Here is an 18,906-nt window from a genome sequence, read left to right as displayed (position 1 = left end):
GAGTCACAACCAGAAATATCCAAATCAATTAAATCCAACTTTTCAAATCCCCGAAGCTGAGTAAGTTTCTTACGGTCTTCAACTACTAGAGATCATAACTTCTCATATCCGGTCACATTTGGCAAAGTCTCCATTGATATGCATCTTGTGATATCCAATTTTACTAAGAATTTCGCACCATCAAGGCCTCGAATTTCGACTAGATTGTTGCACCTCCTAGCCACTAAATGCTTCAAACACCACGATTCTGGACAGAGAAGCATTTTAATGGAATTGCAGTCACATAAAAGTATGTCCTCCAAGAACTCCAAATTCTCACAGCCCTGAATTTCAACTAGGTTATTGCAATGCTCAGCGCATAATTGTTTCAGACGAATTGATTGTGAAAGTCCAATCTTTCAATGGAACCGCACTTTTCTGTTGAAAGCTCTTCCAAGTACTTGTATCCGTCAAGCTTAAGTGATATCGGCTTATCAAACTCTCTAACACAGAGTTTCAAGAGTCTTGAGGAAAGCATGAGAGCGATATCATTAGAAAGCAACTGCATCAAACAACTCTGCATCAAGGTCACATACAGAAAAATCAGCAGGTACCTATTAGATTAATAGAGACTTAGAACCTAATGAGCATACAGACAGCAGATTCAATTGAGAAAACTACACTAACAAGCATTCAGGAATGTGCTGTTGAGACCAAATCAGGTGTTTGGATCTTCACAACCACCGAAACTTCCTCAGTACAATCGAGTTGGCCCATGAGCCTCTTCATGGTTGGCACGCAAGATGGCCCTCAACTGTTGCTGATTCTTCCTCTGCAAAATCCCTCATCATTTTGATTGGGCTCTGGCATGAAACTTGAAGTTCCTCTGCCAAGTTAGCCAGACCCAAATCAATCATGTGATAAAACGATTCCATGACAACAATAGGATCAAATGGGATGCAAACTAATTAGCAAATTCTTGAGCTCCTCGCCCCAGCTTGTTTCACAGAACGGGTGAAATATTGTCCCAATTATGCACAAGGTTATCGATACAACTCATTGAATTGAAGTCCAATACTAAGCCTCAGTCATTACATAGACTAACCAGACCTGTCACAAAAGCAGCACCGGTTCGCCTTTGCTTGATAATCTTTCAAAACAATAGCTTTGAGCTGGTCTATAATTATATATGACAGACAAGTCAGAACTACTTCTCTTTTTTTTTTATCACCAACTAGAGAAACTTGAAACTTTGACTTTTATTTAGCTCAGTTTATCATACTTACTAGGAATTCATGCTCTGTCTTGTAAGATTCAAGAGGAACATCAATGGAACAATAATAAACTTGACTGGGTTTTTTATCATCAGAGAAAATAAAAAGGTGTTTGTTCTGAACAGGATATCAATCATTAGTCAAATTTGACACACAAAAATACTCACAAAGGAACTCAAAATGGCCAAGAATTTTTAAAAGAAAATATGAATTTTGGACATAGGGAAAAATGGACTTTTGAAGCAGTTCAGAATATTGAGTAGCGGAAGATCATCGGCCTCTAAATGAAATATTCAAATCCCAGGTTTATCGAGAGGGAAACTGTAAATCACTAGGGAATTCTTGTCTACCTATGTTCGATATTTTCATCCTTGCCTCACTAGCCGCTAATCTGTTTGCAGTCTACACAAGCTGCCAATGGAAGGATGAAAAATATTGCTATAACGTAATATGTAGGCAATCCGGAGTTTACAAAATCCATCAAATAGATACTAGATGTGGAGCAAATCATTCTTAAAAAATAGAGCTTTGAGAAAAGTATTACTCTATTCGCTCATGCTGGCCATTCTAGGATGAAGAATCTTACTAGATGACCAATGCCTTCTATTGACATTTGCATCAACATTTTGATCTTGGCCGAAGCATTTCTATGACCAACTCCCCCACTCCTTCAATTATGTAAGACTAGCAATTTAGGAAAGTACAGAACCCTGTCATGGAAAACATTTGTCAAAAGAAGATAGTGATGAAAAGTAGGTCATGAATCTCAGAAGAAAAATGATTGTTCACTACTTATTTACCTCTGTTGAGGAAACATCAATCACTCTCTGTTGAGTAATCATCACTACATGAGTCGTAAGACAGCTCTCCTTCATAATTTCTAAAGACACGTATTCCGGATAATTTCGGTATTACTTCCAATGAGTCACAACCGGAGATATCCAAATCAATTAAGTCCAACTTTACAAATGCCCCAAGCTGAGTAAGTTTCTTGCAGTTTTGAACATTTAGAGATCGTAACTTCTCACATCCCGTCAAATTTGGCAACATCTCCATTGATTCGCATCCCGTAAAATTCAACTTTTCTAAGAACTTCGCACCGTCAAGACCTCGAATTTCGACTAGATTGTTGCACCTGACAGCCACTAACCGCTTCAAACACCGTGATTCTGGACAGAGAAGCCTTTTAATGGAATTGCAGTCGTCTATAAATATGCGCTCCAAGAACTCCAAATTCTCCTGGCCCTGAATTTCAACTAGGTTATTGCAATCCTTAACGTGTAAATTTTTCAGACGAATTAATTGTGAAAGGTCCAATCTTTCAATCGAACTGCACTTTTTTATTATAAATAACTCCAAGTTCTTCAATCCGTTGAGCTTAAGCAATATCAGCTTACCACACTCCTCAATACAGAGTTTCAAGAGTCTCGAGGGAAGCTTGGGGATGTCTTCAAGTAGAAGGCATGCCGAAAGATGGAGTTCTTCTAGGTGGATTAGGCTAGAAAGATGTGGCAACCTGGGACTCTGACAAGAGACCCACAGATCCGTTAAGCCCGAAGGAAGCTCTGGCAGCGACCGGAGCTTGTCACAGCCCGATAGTCTAAGGCTTTGGAGAGAAGAAAGATTCCGGATGCTTTCTGGCAGGTCAGATATCAATGTGTCACAGAAATTGAGACTCTCAAGCGAAAACAAGTCGCCGATTTCACTTGGAATTGCCCCTTTCAGACTATAGCATCCTGCGAGACCTAAAGCCCGCAGATTCTGTAAATCCCCAATTGAGCTAGGGATTTCTCTCAGTGAGTGACAATAGGTGGCACTCAGTTTCTTCAGCTTCCTCAGAGAACCAATAGACGTAGGGATCTCTGCAATACTAGTAGCATCTAATAGAAGTTCTTCTAAATCTTTTAATTCGCCCACTTCCTCTGGTAGCCCCTTGAGACTTTCACAGCCATACAAGTCCAGAAGTTGCAAATTCTGTAAATCCCCAATTGAGCTAGGGATTTCTCTCAGTGACCTACAACATCTGAAACTCAGTTCCTTCAGGTTCGTCAGAGAACCAATAGACGTAGGGATCTCTGTAATACCAGATTTAGCCAATACAAGTTCTTCTAAATCTTTTAATTCGCCCACTTCCTCTGGTAGCTCCTTGAGACTTTCGCAGCCAAACAAGTTCAGATGTTGCAAATTATGTAAATTCCCAATTGAACTAGGGATTTCTCTCGGTGACTTACAACAGAAGGCACTCAATTTCTTCAGCTTCCTCAGAGAACCAATAGACGTAGGGATCTCTGTAATACGAGATTCATCTAATACAAGTTCTTCTAAATCTTTTAATTCGCCCACTTCCTCTGGTAGCCCCTTGAGACTTTCACAGCCATACAAGTCCAGAAGTTGCAAATTCTGTAAATCCCCAATTGAGCTAGGGATTTCTCTCAGTGACCTACAACATCTGAAACTCAGTTCCTTCAGGTTCGTCAGAGAACCAATCGACGTAGGGATCTCTGTAATACCAGATTTAGCCAATACAAGTTCTTCTAAATCTTTTAATTCGCCCACTTCCTCTGGTAGCTCCTTGAGACTTTCGCAGCCAAACAAGTTCAGATGTTGCAAATTATGTAAATTCCCAATTGAACTAGGGATTTCTCTCAGTGACTTACAACAGAAGGCACTCAATTTCTTCAGCTTCCTCAGAGAACCAATAGACGTAGGGATCTCTGTAATACGAGATTCATCTAATACAAGTTCTTCTAAATCTTTTAATTCGCCCACTTCCTCTGGTAGCTCCTTGAGACTATGACATAACCTCAAGTCCAAGGAAACGAGGCTCTTGAGTTTGCCAATAGAAGGGTGGAGATGCTCCAGTCTGGCACAACCGCGCAAGCAGAGAACCTTCAACTGCGTGAAAGCCGAGAGATCGGGAGTACATCTTAAACCTTCGCACCATCCAAGGTCGAGAACATGTAGCCGCTTTGACGCCTATACAAAAAAGGAGAATAAGATGTCAAAAGAATGAGTTGGGGATCGGCTAAACAAAAACAAAACCTGAAAATCAGAGAGAGAGAGGATGTGTCTTTCTTTTTTCCCCCAATCTTACCATGAATGAACTCCTCCATCCTTCCCAATCCTCTGTGAACCTGCTCCATGATAAATCCAGCACCGATAAGTTCGGTAGATGCAAACTAATCGTCGGAAGAGGCGGATCGTCTCCCAAGATGCAACATAGAAAAATTCGGCAGATGCAAATTCGTTGGAGTCTCCGCTTGATGTCGCTCCATGATAAATCCTGCACCAATAAGTTCGGTAGATGCAAACTGGTCGTCGAAAGAGACGAATCACTTCCCCCAACGCGCCACTCAAGCCATCTTACTTCAGAAAGGAGTTCGTTAGAAGAGTCTCCGCTTGAAGCTGCCCGCATCCAGTCACAGACCGAGAAGAAGGGCCTCTGCAAGTATTTTCAAAGGGTTCATCTGAGGACGTCTGGGTATGGCGGAAGGAATTCGAGGAGACCAAAAAAATGACGGAATCCTTTTCAATTCCCCTTCAGTTATATCCAATCAATCCATTGAGAGTCTCTAAATTGACTTTTTAACTTTATAATTTTTGCTTTTTCTTTTTAAATCTTGGATATGCACGATTTGTTATCTTCCTGTCACTCCCGTACATAAATACGGACACATGATTTCGCATTTAATTTTTTAAAATAGTTATTGCTTTAAAACAGCTAAGGCAAATGCACCTCAATGTTTTATCTTCTGCTCTCTTTTTTTTCAAATTATATGGCTCGTGCACTTTGAATTTTATTTAAGACGAAATACGTGAAACCATTTTACAACATATAAATGTTTACTTGTAAATTTTCATATGACTTGTGTATAATTTTTCAAAAGAATTTGTCAAAGAGTTCTAGTGAGCCACCTTTAAGTCGCTAAGGAAGGACCCGATTTTCTTTTCATTAACTATATTTGTGGAGTGTTTAATCATTTTTTTTTAAAAACTGAAACTTTTTTTTTTGCAAAGTATGTTTAAAAAGAGATGTGGTGACATTGGTTAGCAATGCACTTTTTTAGATTTTAAGCAAAGCCTGTCATATGAAAGTTTCTGGATAAATCACTTATTTTTATTTACCAAAAAAAAAAACCGAAGACACATGTCCGTTTGCATAAGAATGGCACTCTTTCTTTTTGCATCTTATAAGTCGAAACATACTGTTATAATTTCCTGCTAAAACAGATCATTTAATTAGTTGAAGATGGTGAAAAAAATCCCACATGGCTTTGATTGATTTTAATAATAATACCTATAGTTTCTCCCAAAAGTTCAATCGGTTAGAATTTTATTTTTTGGTTGGTTTGATTCACTTTTACGGTTCAACTCGTTTGTCGTTATCTCTACTTTAAATATTAAATAGTGAAAAACCTACAACGGTTATCATTTCTCCTAAGTTTGTTCGTAGGAAAAGTCACTCAATTGTTGTAATCATCACCCCATGCTATCTTTCATAATTTTCACTCGTACATCAATCTATACGGTATATTACATTAAAAAGTCTACTATATGAAAAGGGGATTTCAAATCTCAAACTTTCGTCCAAAGTTTACACACAATTCGCAGATATTTCACCAAAATGAGTTGAAGAAATAGGATATAACAAAATAGAAAGAATTATATTTTAAATAGTCAGGACAATTGGAAATTAGTCCCATAAGTATTTCATTTTCCAAAGTTAAATCAAAATCTTTCTACCTTACAATCATTTAATTTTTTGGGAAAATATCACCAAAAACCCCAAACTATGCCACTTGTGACAAATTTGCCCTTAACTTTTTTTTTGTAATACGAAAACCCCAAACTATGCCACTTGTGATAAATTTATCCCAAACTATTTTTTGTGACACGAAAAACCCCAAACTATACCACTTGTGACATTTACCCCACGATACTTTCACTCATGGGCATTTTCGTCTTCCTTTTCTGTTTTTTTTTCCTTTTTTCTCCGGCGGAGGGAAGCTGGCGAGGGCGGTCCTCGCCTTGCCAGATCCGGCGAGGGCAACCCTTGCTTGAGTCGGGCGAAGTCGCCCTCGCCGGATCTGGCGAGGGCAGCACTCGCCCGACGTCGAAGTCCGGCAAGGGCGACCCTCGCCGGTGTCGAGCGAGGGTGACACTCGCCCGACGCCTGCGAGGGCATTCCTTGCCCAACCTAGCACCGGCAAGGACCGCCCTCGCCGGCTTCCCTCCGCCAGAAAAGAAAGGAACAAAAAAAGGAAAAAAAACAGAAAAAGAAAAAAGACGAAAATGCCCATCGGCCAAAGTATTGTGGGGTAAATGTGTCACAAGTAGCATAATTTGAGATTTTTCGTGTCACAAATGACAATTTGAAATTTTTCGTGTCATAAAAAAAAGTTCAGGGTAAATTTGTCACAAGTAACATAGTTTGATATTTTATGTGGTATTTTCCCTAATTTTTTTCCTACACTAATTATCATCTTTCAACATTTCTGTCTATTCAAAACAAATTTAACTTTTTTTCATTTTTCCAAAGACCTGTATTGTGTGCTCTTTTTGCTAATGTTAAGAAGTTATTGGATCAACAAAAGAGTGTGATATCGACTCGTTGGAATGAACTATTTCAAATTATATCAAGAATATAAAGATGTTTCCATTGCCCAACATCTCTTGGTTAATTGCTAGGCTTAATTCGTCGCCATTGATCAGTCATGAGCCTATGAGGCATCAAGATGGACAAATATATTATAATAATATGACATGAGCATTGATAATTTAAGTAAAAGATAAACATAATTGAAAATTTTGGCTTCATGCTGGAAGTCATACATAATGAATACAAAGGTGTGGATATAATAATCAGCACGAAATTTCCTTTGATTAGTCAAGTTTTCTTTTCTTTTTTTTTTATAAATAGTCAAGTTAGTCTAGCGGTTTCTAGCACAAAAGAGGCATTGTCCCAAAAAATATAAATAATATAAAAGAACTTATAGCGGATAGTAATGTTTGTTATAAGAAATGAGCAAGGTGAACGTGTTAAAACCTTAAAAAAAGTAAGGTTTTCCTGAAAATATTTTTAAGGGGATTTTTGCTATCTTATCTATCAAGAGGAAATAAGAATGAAAAGAGATAGAAATAACTGGTAGAGCAGAGGGACGAGTATCTTCAAAATCAAAATGGAGAAAAAAAAATCAAAAATTGGATTCCTAAATCACAGGAGCACCACATTACATTCGGATACTTATAATTGGCCCTAATACATATTATTTGCCAATTCCTAAATTTTTACGGATGTAATTTATATCAATGAAATCGAATCAAATGATTTAACTTTTTCATCTCTCGGATACTTATAATTTATTTAGTTGTCACGATTAATATACGATGGACATAAATGGATGTTTACAAAAAAAAATTTCCTAGAAAGTAAGAGCATCTGTTCATGCTAGACGAAATACTAGAATTAATCAGATTAAATATATTAAAATAAGAGGGAGAGAAAAAGAAAGGAGTGTAATATTTTACCTTATATTCCCATATTACTCTTGAGGCTCCCCTGTTGTTGTAATCCCATGGCCCGCTAGGTTTGTCAAACGGTTGTCCTTGACAAAAAATGTTCCTTCCAAGGTCTCTAAGTTGATCATGCACAATAAACTCACCATCATCTCCAATTTTAATTAAGCACCTCAACTTCAACTCTTCAATTCCTTGACTTGGATAAAACCCGCGGTCTTCCCACATGTACATGGCGAGTTTGTGCACTTCGCTATCTACGCCAATAAAGAAACAAACAATATCGAGAAAAATCTGCTTATGTCCATCTTCTAATGCATCGTAACTTATTCGCAATATCTTTTGCACATCTCTATGTGGTTGGCTTTTTAATTGCTTCCGCACATCTTCCCATACTTTTCGATTTGTTTTTTTATACAAGTATGAACCTACAACCTGAAGTGCCAAGGGAAGTCCACCCATGGTGGATATGATATCACTAGATATACCCTCAAAGTCCCTTGGAGAATGGTCCGTATGAAATGCATGTCTGTTAAACAAAAGCAAAGCTTGCACCTCATCCAATTCATTCAATTCATACTTGTAGTCTACCTCGAATTCAGATTGATCAAGAATGGCTTCATTTCTAGTTGTAGCGATGATCATACTTCCTGCCATAAACCAATTATGTTCCCTAGCCAACGCATCTAGTTGATTCTTGTCATCTATATCATCCAGAAGAATGAGAACCTTTTTTCCTCTGAATCTAGATTTGATTATATTAATTCCATCGTCAACATTCCAAACTTCAGGTTCAATTCGTAGAATTTCCTTAATTAGTTGCTTTTGTAAATAAGGAATACCGTTGCGGCAAGCTGTTTCTCGAATATCTGCAAGGAAGCTGCGATGCACGAAGTCATTCGACAGCCAGTTATAGATTACCTTGGCAAGTGTCGTTTTTCCGATCCCGCCCATGCCATAGATTCCAATCATTCGAGCATTAGTGGTTGGAGTGTCTACCCAATTCCTGATTTTGTTCACATGATCACCAATTCCAACTAAGTGCTTACTAACATCAAGCTGAAAATCTTGTCGCAACTCGCTCATAACCTTTTTCTTAACTTTTTCCACTAGTTCTCCTTCATGCCTGTCCAAGTACAAAACTCAATCGATAATTTCGTAATTATACTTAATCTCATCAAAAGACACCGACATACATGTGAAGAATGGATGGGGCCAATTAACATGCAAGATGTTTTGGTTTCACAAATAACAATGGGGGATGATAGCTAGTGGCCATTTCATTTTTTTCTCTTTCGTTAGATGGATGTTGTTGAAATAGAATAAGACGGTGCACCTGGCTCGTTAAGAGTCTTTAGAAGTATAATATCTGTTATAAGGCTTAAGAGTGCTGCTAGTTGAATGATAGGAGATCGATTTTTTTTTATTAAAAAAAGTTTAGGAGAAAAGGAGGTTACTCCACTCTAAGGCTAGGGCAGCACACATGTCTAAATTGAGGACTTATAGTTGATTTACAGATCGCTACCAATGGGGTTTACTGATAGTGGAAATCAAACCTAAACATGGTAAATGTGAACTAAGTGTCCGGTCCTTTTCAACTTAGCCGACTTTCATTGGCATGAGGACGTCTATTGTATCTGGGGGTGATAAAGCTTTGGAAGACTGAGCATTCGAGTCCTTTCTAAGCGTTTTGTTTGGTGAATGATACTATTGACCGGAGGGGTTGTCATTTCTTTGATTTTTGCTCCGTTGGAAACCATTGTGATTCATCTATTTCACATGAACAAGAAAACTCACTTATCAAAAAAGAAAAGTTCAGGCAAAAGCAAAGTACCCGTTAGCAACTTTCTCGGATTCCCATCCATGTAAGTCACTCACTTCTCTAAGTGCTCGCTGCCCTTCCTGAATATCCTTCTCATCAAAATGCTTTTTATGCGAATGGAATGCCTCCCCAAAACTTCCTTTTAGATACCGCACATCTGATGGGTCCACTTTGTAAAAGATGGGCAACACTATGTGTGATGTGCTCTTCTTGCAGTCCATGATATGAATGAGCTCGCGGAGGCACCATTTGCTCGAAGCATAATTTTCAGAGATGATGGGGATCGAAATCTTAGATCGTGTGATGGCATCGAGAATCTTCGAACCAAATTCCTCACCTATTGGTATGCTGTTATTGTCCCTGAACACATAAATCGGTACAGTCGCTGCCTCGATCAAACTATGGTAGAGGTGATCGGTGAATGCCTTGCGGGTATCCGAGCCTCTAAAGCTCAAGAACACGTCGTATTGACTGCTGCCTACATCTGTGGGTACTGGAGAGATGAATGAAGAAGTGGATGCTCCCTCAATGCTCTCTTCCTCTGCTCTCTTTCTCTGACTTTGCTCTTTGTCCATGGTGATCTCAAGGGGAAAGTTGAAACGAAAAAGATGCTTTTCTGCTGCTTAAAAGGATTGACGAACAACGAAATATGCTTTTAGGATGCTTTTCTGCAAATGCTTGTTGGCTGGGTCCACTCTGGATAACGTGGACGTCAATTTCCCCTCTAGGCAATGCTGAAGAAGGTTCGTGTTCCTGAGAAAGGCCTTCAATTGAGTTAGCTGACGTTGTTTCACTGCGGAATATTAGGTGGCCATGAAGAGGCCCCCAAAAAGCCCCCATCATTTACTTCTTCAGAAACACATATTTGAAATTAAACATATTGAAGTGTAATTAGTCAACTTCCTTAAAACACATTTGAACAACTACATAACTTTACGCACGTCTTTGATATTTAAAGACAGATTCTTTCAATTCACACCTAAGATATTCAAATTATGTACAAAATCCATGGAAGCATCTTCTTCTGAATATAAGCTCACACAATGCCTAATCCTTATCATAATCCGAGACCTTACTCTTATTATTTTTAGCCTAATATATAAACAACCCTAACTATCTCCACCGCCTCATTTTCACAAACCCCTTCTGTCTAATCCCATTTTCATTGGCCAAACTTATGTAGTGTCGTTTGATTGTTGCCCAATAAACCTCATCCTCTAGATGTGTGCACTTTCCTAATTGGAGGAAATTTTTATCAATCACGTTTTTAATTTGGCAGGATTCAAGTTTCAAGCATCGCTGATATGTAAAATTAACTAAAGCTAAAATATTAATCGAGGAAAAATTTTCAAATTACTCAGCTATTTAAATTATGAAGGAAGTCGATGAAAATCATTCTAAATGAAAGGGAAATACTTCCTTTTGGGCCCACATTTTATTTCTTTCTAAAAGTGCATAGAAATGAGAGGTAATGCAAAAATTGCACTTTTCTTACAAAATTGGCCTTACTTCCTTTTAAAAGTGAATAAAATGAAGGATAATTAAGTCTATCAAAGAAATTAAGTTCCACTTACATCATTTCCACCCAACATGTATCCCAACATATATTGATTTTTACTTTCCCTCCCTTCTTTCGTGGTTTGCTTGTTTTTTTGTTCTTAATTTTTAGAATTTGAAATTTATGGCTTTAGTTTGTTCGAAATTTGGGGCTTTTTGTGTGATAAAATTTTATGACTCTTAAATAGGATTAATGTTAATACAAAAGGCTGCGTCTCACTAGTAATTAGAATATCACGGGGAGCAATTTTGCTCTTTGCTTTAGATGTAATGCAATGTGTTGCGTCTTTTTGCATGTACACAGGTTAGCATACTGCATGGTGTCATGTTGGCATTTCATATGGTGACACGTTTAATAATCGCATTTGTCGTGTTGTGTCATCTGACCTTCTTTATTAAAAGTGTCGTGTTCGTATTGTGGCAATTCAACGCGTTTACTAAACATTTCTTGTTCAGGTTTTGCCATATTTGTGTTATATCCTAACTCGACATGACACAGTTAATATGACACGACATGAATTGTCAACTGTATCTTTAGTAACATGATCGCTCACAAAAACAATGAAAAAAAAAGAATGTCCAAAGTCTTTGAAATTTCATGATTCATTTGAGTTTTTTTTGCTCTCTCTCTCTCTCTCTCCTATGTTCTTTTCTCTTTTTGCGTGAATGTTGCTTCTCTATTCGTTTCAGGTCGGTTGCTTCACTTCTCTTATCTTTTGGTTCAAATTTGGTGATTTAATATTTTAATTTTATTTAAAATATTCTTAATGAAATTGGAAAATGCAAGGTAGAGATGAACAAATGGTCGTTGTCATTTCTCTCTTATTTATTTCGTGCTGGCCCCACATGCCAATAATTTTATATAGGACAAATTTATGATACCATGTTATCGAGCTGTTCACTTCAAACTTTCAAATTTAAATTATCGATTGATATATTGTCCACAAAATAGAGCTATAATTTGTTAAATGACACCAAATGAGCATGACGCGTTAGTATTAAGTTACTAATGATATATGAAATACTTGTACACTATCCTTGAGTTCTTTTCCGGGCCATTTTTTTATTACAATTTTGTTGACATATCATTCAGCTCTTGTAAAGTCAGTAAAACAATGAAAATAGAAGCATGCGAAATATTCAAAAAAATAAAAGATGATTTAGGGAAAAAAATAGAAAAGAAGGGAATGAAGTGTCTGGGCTTACTTTTAGAGGTAACGTCCAAAAGCCTTTTGAATCATGAATTCATGACACATAGAAACCTTCTTGAACATGAATTGAAAGTGAAAAAAGGGAATGAAGTTGGAACGAAAGATGCTATTCTGCTGCATAAAAGGATCGATGAACTAATCTCTATGAACAAGTATGAACATGAATCTGTTACCAAGCAAGAAAAAAATGAACATGAAATCTTTAATTAATTAGTAATTGATTGACTAGGAGCAGTTGCAGATGTTTTTAGTCCTCGCCTTATCTTCTTTTGGACCTCACCCTATTCAAGTCACAACCTGTTGGCTTGATCCACTCATGAGTAACGTTTGCGTTTTTCAATTGGGCTATAAGAATATGTGTACAAGTATATTGCGTTCAATTAAAAATTTAAAGCATACGTCCAGTTTCTTATTTGGTTATTGAAAATTGGAATTCGATAAATCACTTAAAAGATAATGATTGAGTTGAAACGGAATTAGAAACGTGTGAAAGACGTCGAGAGAGGACCGAGCTAGTAATTGTGGATGTGATTTTCTATTCTAATTTTGTTTAAAATTGCCATATTCTTAATGAAGTTGGAAATGTGAGGTAGAGATAAACAAAATGCCCGTGGTTATTTATCTTTTATCTATTCCATGCCGGCACCACATGGTACAATTCCATGTAAAATGAATTTATTTTGAACTGGTATTTAATCACTGAGCCTTTCGTTTCAAATTTTCAAATCTACAAAGTTGATTGATATTTTATCTGTAAAAGGAAGCTGCTGAGGAAAATTTTAGAGACGACCAAGGTTTGAAACAATGGCGTCGAGTGCTTGTCCCCATTTTTGTTGGAGTGCCCACCTTGAGAATATCACCGCAAAGATTCTTTATCCAATTAAATGGAAGTAGAATAGGATTATCAACTAAATTCGTGATAAGTCAGGTTAAAATTGATAAATCACATTTGGAAGAATGAATTTATTGTTTGTAACAAAAGAGGTGTAAGAAATGAGTGATGTAAAGCTAGGTGAATCTCCTAATATGCATTTATTTGATTGTTTTCATGTGTCATAAGATCAACTAGGTTTTTTTTTTTTCTTACTATAGGATATCATGTAAAAGGTCTTAAGAAGTATCATGCTATGGATTTTGGTATGTTTTATATTGTGATGATTGAAACTATCATGAGTTGAGAGCAGGTAAAAAGTAGCAATATAGTTAAAATGCTTAAACTTTCACCGTACGTCTTAAGTTTTTTTTTTTCTTGCTATTGGAGAAAATGAGTTTTTTCTTTTTCTCTTTTTTTTACTAAAGAAGGGAGAAAATGAGTTAGAGGTGAAAGGGAATCTACTTTCTAGGATTAATGGTCCAACAATTCAAGGAAAACATAATATTTCTCATTTGGAATTTTTTATAGGGAGGTAAAATTGTCGAATGAAATCTCCTTAAGAGAAGACTTACTCTTAGGATGATCAGTTTCAGAATGAGTAGGTCTTGAACAAAGCATCAAGAACGTATCCTGTAATAATTGGTGCTCCGTGTTTGTGACCGAGAACCAAACTAGTTGACCCTCAAACCAGCCTACTTTTATTTTTCTGATTTATTTTTCTATAAATTAATCTAGGACCTTCAAACACAAAGAAACCTCACAACGCATAAAAAATAATGGTCTCTGGATTCAAGTGAAATGTGGCAATTTTGTGCGCAATAGAATCTAGTGCACTTGCAGACCTCCTCGTTCTAGTTCAACAAAAGATCAAATACTGAATTACGATGCAACTAACAATCAGCCAGTAAGGCCATCATAGGATTAGCCACATCTAAAGTCGAAAACAAAGGGCTTTCTTTTTGCACCGAAGTAAAATCTGAGCTGGGGACATACCTCGTTAACAGGCAACAGCGGCTCCAAAAGAGAGAATAGAAGACCCTCCTCTGCTATTCAGCGGCCACCCCGACGTCCCCAATAGACAAAAAGGGCCCAGAACACACTTAGTTCAGCCGATTATTCCGATAACAAAGCGACAGAATCAACAGAAACGACACGCTAGTAAGGGATGAAAAAGTGATTACCTCCTGCGAGCTGAGATGCAAAGAGAGGCGCGAGATCGGGGAGAGAAGACCCTGAACAAGCCTGGGCGAGAACTTTCAAGTGGGAAAAGAACAGAGAAAGCGAGTGAGGACTAATCAGTAGACGATAGTCTCGAATGGTTTCTGCAAGAGAGAGGCTCAATGTGAAAGATAAAGTGAGAAATCAGAGAGAGAGAGAAGGGACCAATCAGTTTAGACGATAAGTCTTGCATTTATTATTGATGGACAGGTATCCCATCGCTGATTGACTGGTAGCAATTAAATTGTTTTCAGATGGCAAGCAAAAGTCAAGTCACACAATTTGGACCAGAGTACGGAATGACCACTTCTCATATCACTTTAAAAACCATTTTGTTAAACACATAAATGTGGCTCTAACCGGCTTGTGAATCTTCCATTATATCATTCATTATCAAAGACGTTCTTACTTCCTGTACATACTACATTTTCCTCCCCCGCCCTAAACATGCATAAATTGTATTGTCAAATCTGTCGTAGGTCAGTAACTTTCTACGCTATATATACACGTAAAAGTCACGTCTTTGCCGTAAGTAGTTAAATTGCGTGAAAACAATACTTTATGACGAGTTTCTGTTATTCAATCTGCAAAGATAAAGTCCCCCTAAAAATTGTCCACATATTAAATATGTGTAAGTGCATTGAAACCAGCAGCTTTGCTCACTTTCAAGTTTCCCATTGTAACCAGCACAAAAAAAATAGTACAATTGTGAATTTTTCATAATTTCCGAAAAACATTTGAATTTTCTGTCATTTTCTAGAAATTACGAAAATTGCCAATATAATGGAAAATGGTTTTATGGACATCCAAAAATTCTCTAGTTGATCTGATCTGTTCAGATAAATTTTTGTTGTTGACAATTCTGATCCATAGCCTTTGAAAGGTTTTGTGCAATTATTGAAGAGAATAGACCAGCACCATCGATATTTGGAAAAATCTAGTTTTTAACTGTTTTCAAGGAAAAGAAAAAAAGCATTATTTATGCCAAAAAGTGAGTATTTCGGATGTCTCGGGCTTTAAGTAATTTTGGACAATCGGGGTACCTGTAGGGCCGATGGACTTCGGGTCTAGAAGCGTATTTTCGTAATTTTAATCGGACGGGCTTTTTGTCCAGAGGGAATTTCGCAAGTAGTATTCTGTATGCCTTAAAAGGACGTTAGGTGTTGTGCGATGAGTAATAATCAAATGTATTTTTCTCCTATCAATGAAGGTCAGGCTTACCTCTTGGAGCAATGCGGAGATGAAATTACTGTGATGGGTTTCAGTGTTTGAGAGTAAGAAGTTGCCTCGAAGAAGCAGCAGCAGATCAAGTCGTGTCCGAGTCCCGGAAGGCGGTACAATCCAAGGATTCACAACTTCACGCCTCAACCCGGACCGGCTCGGTTCGGAAAGACACCGAGGCAAATTTTGCAGATCTCGGGGTCAGGACATCCAAGAGAAAGGACGAGTGTCTACTACGAAAATCACCAACGACAGACAAGGGAACTCACTATCTTTCGATAAGATCGCAGCTCTTCTCCGGTGTATCTGGAAATCCAGAGACGACCTCTTGTGCTCCGACGAAGAAACCCCCCCAAACACACAGGAACCCTAATTTGCCTCGGCGGAGCCTGTGATCAGAAATCATAGCAAGCGGGACGCTGAAAGTTCGAGACTTTGACACGATTCGAGTTGATTTACCTGCGAATCGGTGCCCGCCGAAGAAACCGATCCCTCAAGATGAAATATCGATGGGGGGTCCCTCGAAGCCGGTGTGTGGTTCGGAAGGAGCGATTGCGGGTGTTCTTGGCGACGCCTCAGGTGTACCGCTCGATGGGATTCGCGATGAAGAAATCACCCGCTTGCTCGCCGATTCAGGCCGAAGCTCTGGCTCTCTGGTAGTGGTAGAGGCTATTGATGCACTTTCAGATCTAGAAGTAGTAAAAGAGAAGCTTGGTACTCGGGAGTCGGACGACGCGGCGCTGGTTGAGTCTCTCTCTTGCTGGAACGTAATCACGTGGGGGCATGGGAGGTGGAGGTACTTGTGTCTTGGACGCCCCGAGACCAGTGGGCTAATTTCAAAAGTATATCCGTGGCCCATCGCGAATCAATTAGCTGATTGGGTAGCTAAAACCCAACATTTGAATACTCTTTTTTCGGAAAAATTATCAAAAAATTCCTAAACTTATTATAATTATGCCAAATTCAATCATAAATATTTTTTTGCCAATTCAATCCTAAACCTTATGAATTTATACCAATTCAGTCCATCCAGCTAATTTTGGCCTGCCGACGTTAACGTTGACGTAGACACCGGCCACTCAGGCGACGCTGACATGGCAATTTTTTAATATACTTGTTATTAATTTTTTTACATTTACCACCGCCCGCAGCGGCTGCGTTAGCTTGCGCTCTTGTCCCCCCACGAAGGGATCGAACTTCGAACCCCAGCGTAGTCGTTAGGGATTCTTAAGTGTGGCGCCGTGGTGGTGGGTCCTGCGCTAGCGTCACCCCATGTTTACCCCTCCGGCTGTCGGCTGTGCGGGGAGTTCCTGGGTTACAAAAAAAAAAAATTTACATTTGATTGTGCCCAAGAGAAGTCTAGTGAAGTAAGCCTCGCTAACCATGGGTGATAGTGGCCATGGCCTCGCCCAGATTTGGGCGAGGCTGAGCAAGGGCTTTGTGGCCCGCGCCCTGTGGCCAGCGAGCTTCGATGACCCTCGCTAGCCATAGCTCGCCAGCCATACTGGGAAACAAAAGAAGGAAGAAAAAAAAGAAAAAAAATTAATAAATTAATATAAAAAAATTAAAAATTGTCATGTTAGCATCGGCCGGCGCTGATGTGGGCGTTGGCCAACATCCACGTCAGCGCTGGCTTGCCAAAATTAGCCAAATGGACTGAATTGGTACAAATGTAAAATGTTTAGGACTGAATTGACACAATTATATTAGATTTAGGACTTTTTTAGTAATTTTCCCCTCTTTCTTCTTGATTAGCCCAACCCCGCAACTTCTTTGGATTTTGTCTAGAACTTCTAATGATAAATAAAAGTAGTATTTCTTACCCCAAAAGAAAAAAAAAATCCTAAAGCTATCAAAACCAAATATCTCAGTAAAAAACAAGGGTCTGAGTGATTTATGGTGATTGGCGTTTCTCCTCCTCAAGCACAAGCACTTGGGACTTTAAATAAAAGCTTTTACTTCTTCTCTGAAGACTCCCAATCTTGTGGTGGAATTGCCTTTCTTCGACGAGGCAATTGTACTTCTTTTTTACCCTCGCCTTTTTTACGAAAACCCACCAAAACAATCCCTTCCTCTAAATGGACAAGACTACCTCAATTTAGACTTAAAAGGATATTTTGTTACTCTCTCTTTGTAATTGGACCGCGTGGCCACTCGAATCAAAGTGAAGGATGGGCGACCTTTGGCTTTACCTGCCCCATTAACAGAAAGAATCAATACTTTTACGTCGGAGCCGAGGTGCTCACAAGGGTAATTAGTTTCCACGTGATGCTATTTCAAAAGAGCCCTGCAATCATCTCCTTTACTTGGCAACTTTGGCAAGGTGTACATACTGGAAATGGCTTCTTCTCTTGCCTCAAAAGATGAGCCAGTTGTGCTTGGGTACACACAATCCTACCGTGGACTTGCGCGTCTTTGACGAAGAAATTTACTTCTTTAACCAACTAACTCTCATATTTTGTTAGATCCTTCCATTGAAATATAAATATATATAAAGGTAAAAATGTAATTAAGAAAAAGTATTACTTTGTCAATTTTTTCCTTTTCCTGATACACAAATTTGAGATACTTCTCAGAGATATATAACTTTAGCACAAGATGCAAGTCTTTTTTTTTTTTTTTTCAAAGGAGCCTTTACACACATCCCTATCTACCAAGGTCAAGAATGATCCAAACCTAGAAAACAATAAAGTCCGAAGGGCTCGCACCAAATGAGATGAAAATAAATTTCAACCATATAACTTTTCTTAAGAAATTCCTTTTTTTTGCTAACAATGTGGCGTTCAATTTCTTAAAATACTCTATTGATCTCGATGGATGCATTAGCTCTAACTTCGCGCATGCAAGATAATTATGAAACCATATGAACCGTCTAACTTTTTTCCTTTTCGCCAATTTTGCAATTCTTGTAATGTGAACTTTTCTTTAATGCAAAACATCGAAAACAAATCGTATAAATATATATATAAAAAAAAGGAATCATGCACAATTTTTTAGTGATTGTTTGAAATTCAAGTAATAATTTTCTTTTCCAAACTTTTAAGAGAGGTGCGATTGATTAATAATTTTTCATATGTCATCTCACCAAATAAGCCCAAGGGTGTCAAATGAAACCAAAAGAACTTACAGGGGGCTGGAAATAGAACTTGAACAAACTTCAGATGCAAAAATGGAATTTTCAAAATAAAATTGAAAATATTTGGCTCCAATCTCTCCCATTCACTGGCATATACA

General features: G+C 38.1%; 3 protein-coding genes across 3 annotated transcripts in view; 1 reads left to right on the top strand and 2 right to left on the bottom strand.

The window, feature by feature from the left end:
- The window catches only part of LOC115663621 (uncharacterized), a 132,799-nt gene extending 131,373 nt beyond the window's left edge, over window positions 1-1,426 (bottom strand). The window contains exon 1 of the mRNA XM_056309577.1: window positions 1,266-1,426. The gene's annotated coding sequence lies outside the window, so the exon portion shown is untranslated. The remainder of the gene's footprint in view (window positions 1-1,265) is intronic.
- The window catches only part of LOC115664544 (uncharacterized), a 100,579-nt gene that overhangs the window by 53,882 nt on the left and 27,791 nt on the right, over window positions 1-18,906 (top strand). The gene's annotated exons all lie outside the window — the stretch shown is intronic.
- The window catches only part of LOC115694497 (disease resistance protein RUN1-like), an 88,182-nt gene continuing 71,110 nt past the window's right edge, over window positions 1,835-18,906 (bottom strand). The window contains exons 3-8 of the mRNA XM_056309253.1: window positions 9,604-10,344; window positions 7,782-8,895; window positions 4,621-4,695; window positions 4,348-4,536; window positions 2,054-4,229; window positions 1,835-1,963 (exon numbers count right to left, since the gene is read on the bottom strand). Of these exons, the coding sequence (XP_056165228.1) occupies window positions 2,070-4,229; window positions 4,348-4,536; window positions 4,621-4,695; window positions 7,782-8,895; window positions 9,604-10,166 (4,101 nt within the window). The 5' untranslated portion in view covers window positions 10,167-10,344 and the 3' untranslated portion in view covers window positions 1,835-1,963; window positions 2,054-2,069. The remainder of the gene's footprint in view (window positions 1,964-2,053; window positions 4,230-4,347; window positions 4,537-4,620; window positions 4,696-7,781; window positions 8,896-9,603; window positions 10,345-18,906) is intronic.

This window comes from Syzygium oleosum, unplaced genomic scaffold, assembly GCF_021117445.2.
Source record: "Syzygium oleosum isolate NSW1041296 unplaced genomic scaffold, Sole_v2.1 Sole_v2.03, whole genome shotgun sequence".
Classification (NCBI taxonomy): Eukaryota; Viridiplantae; Streptophyta; class Magnoliopsida; order Myrtales; family Myrtaceae; genus Syzygium; species Syzygium oleosum.
The sequence above is the reverse complement of the archived record's forward strand: the minus strand, read 5'-3'. Positions and strand labels throughout refer to the sequence as shown.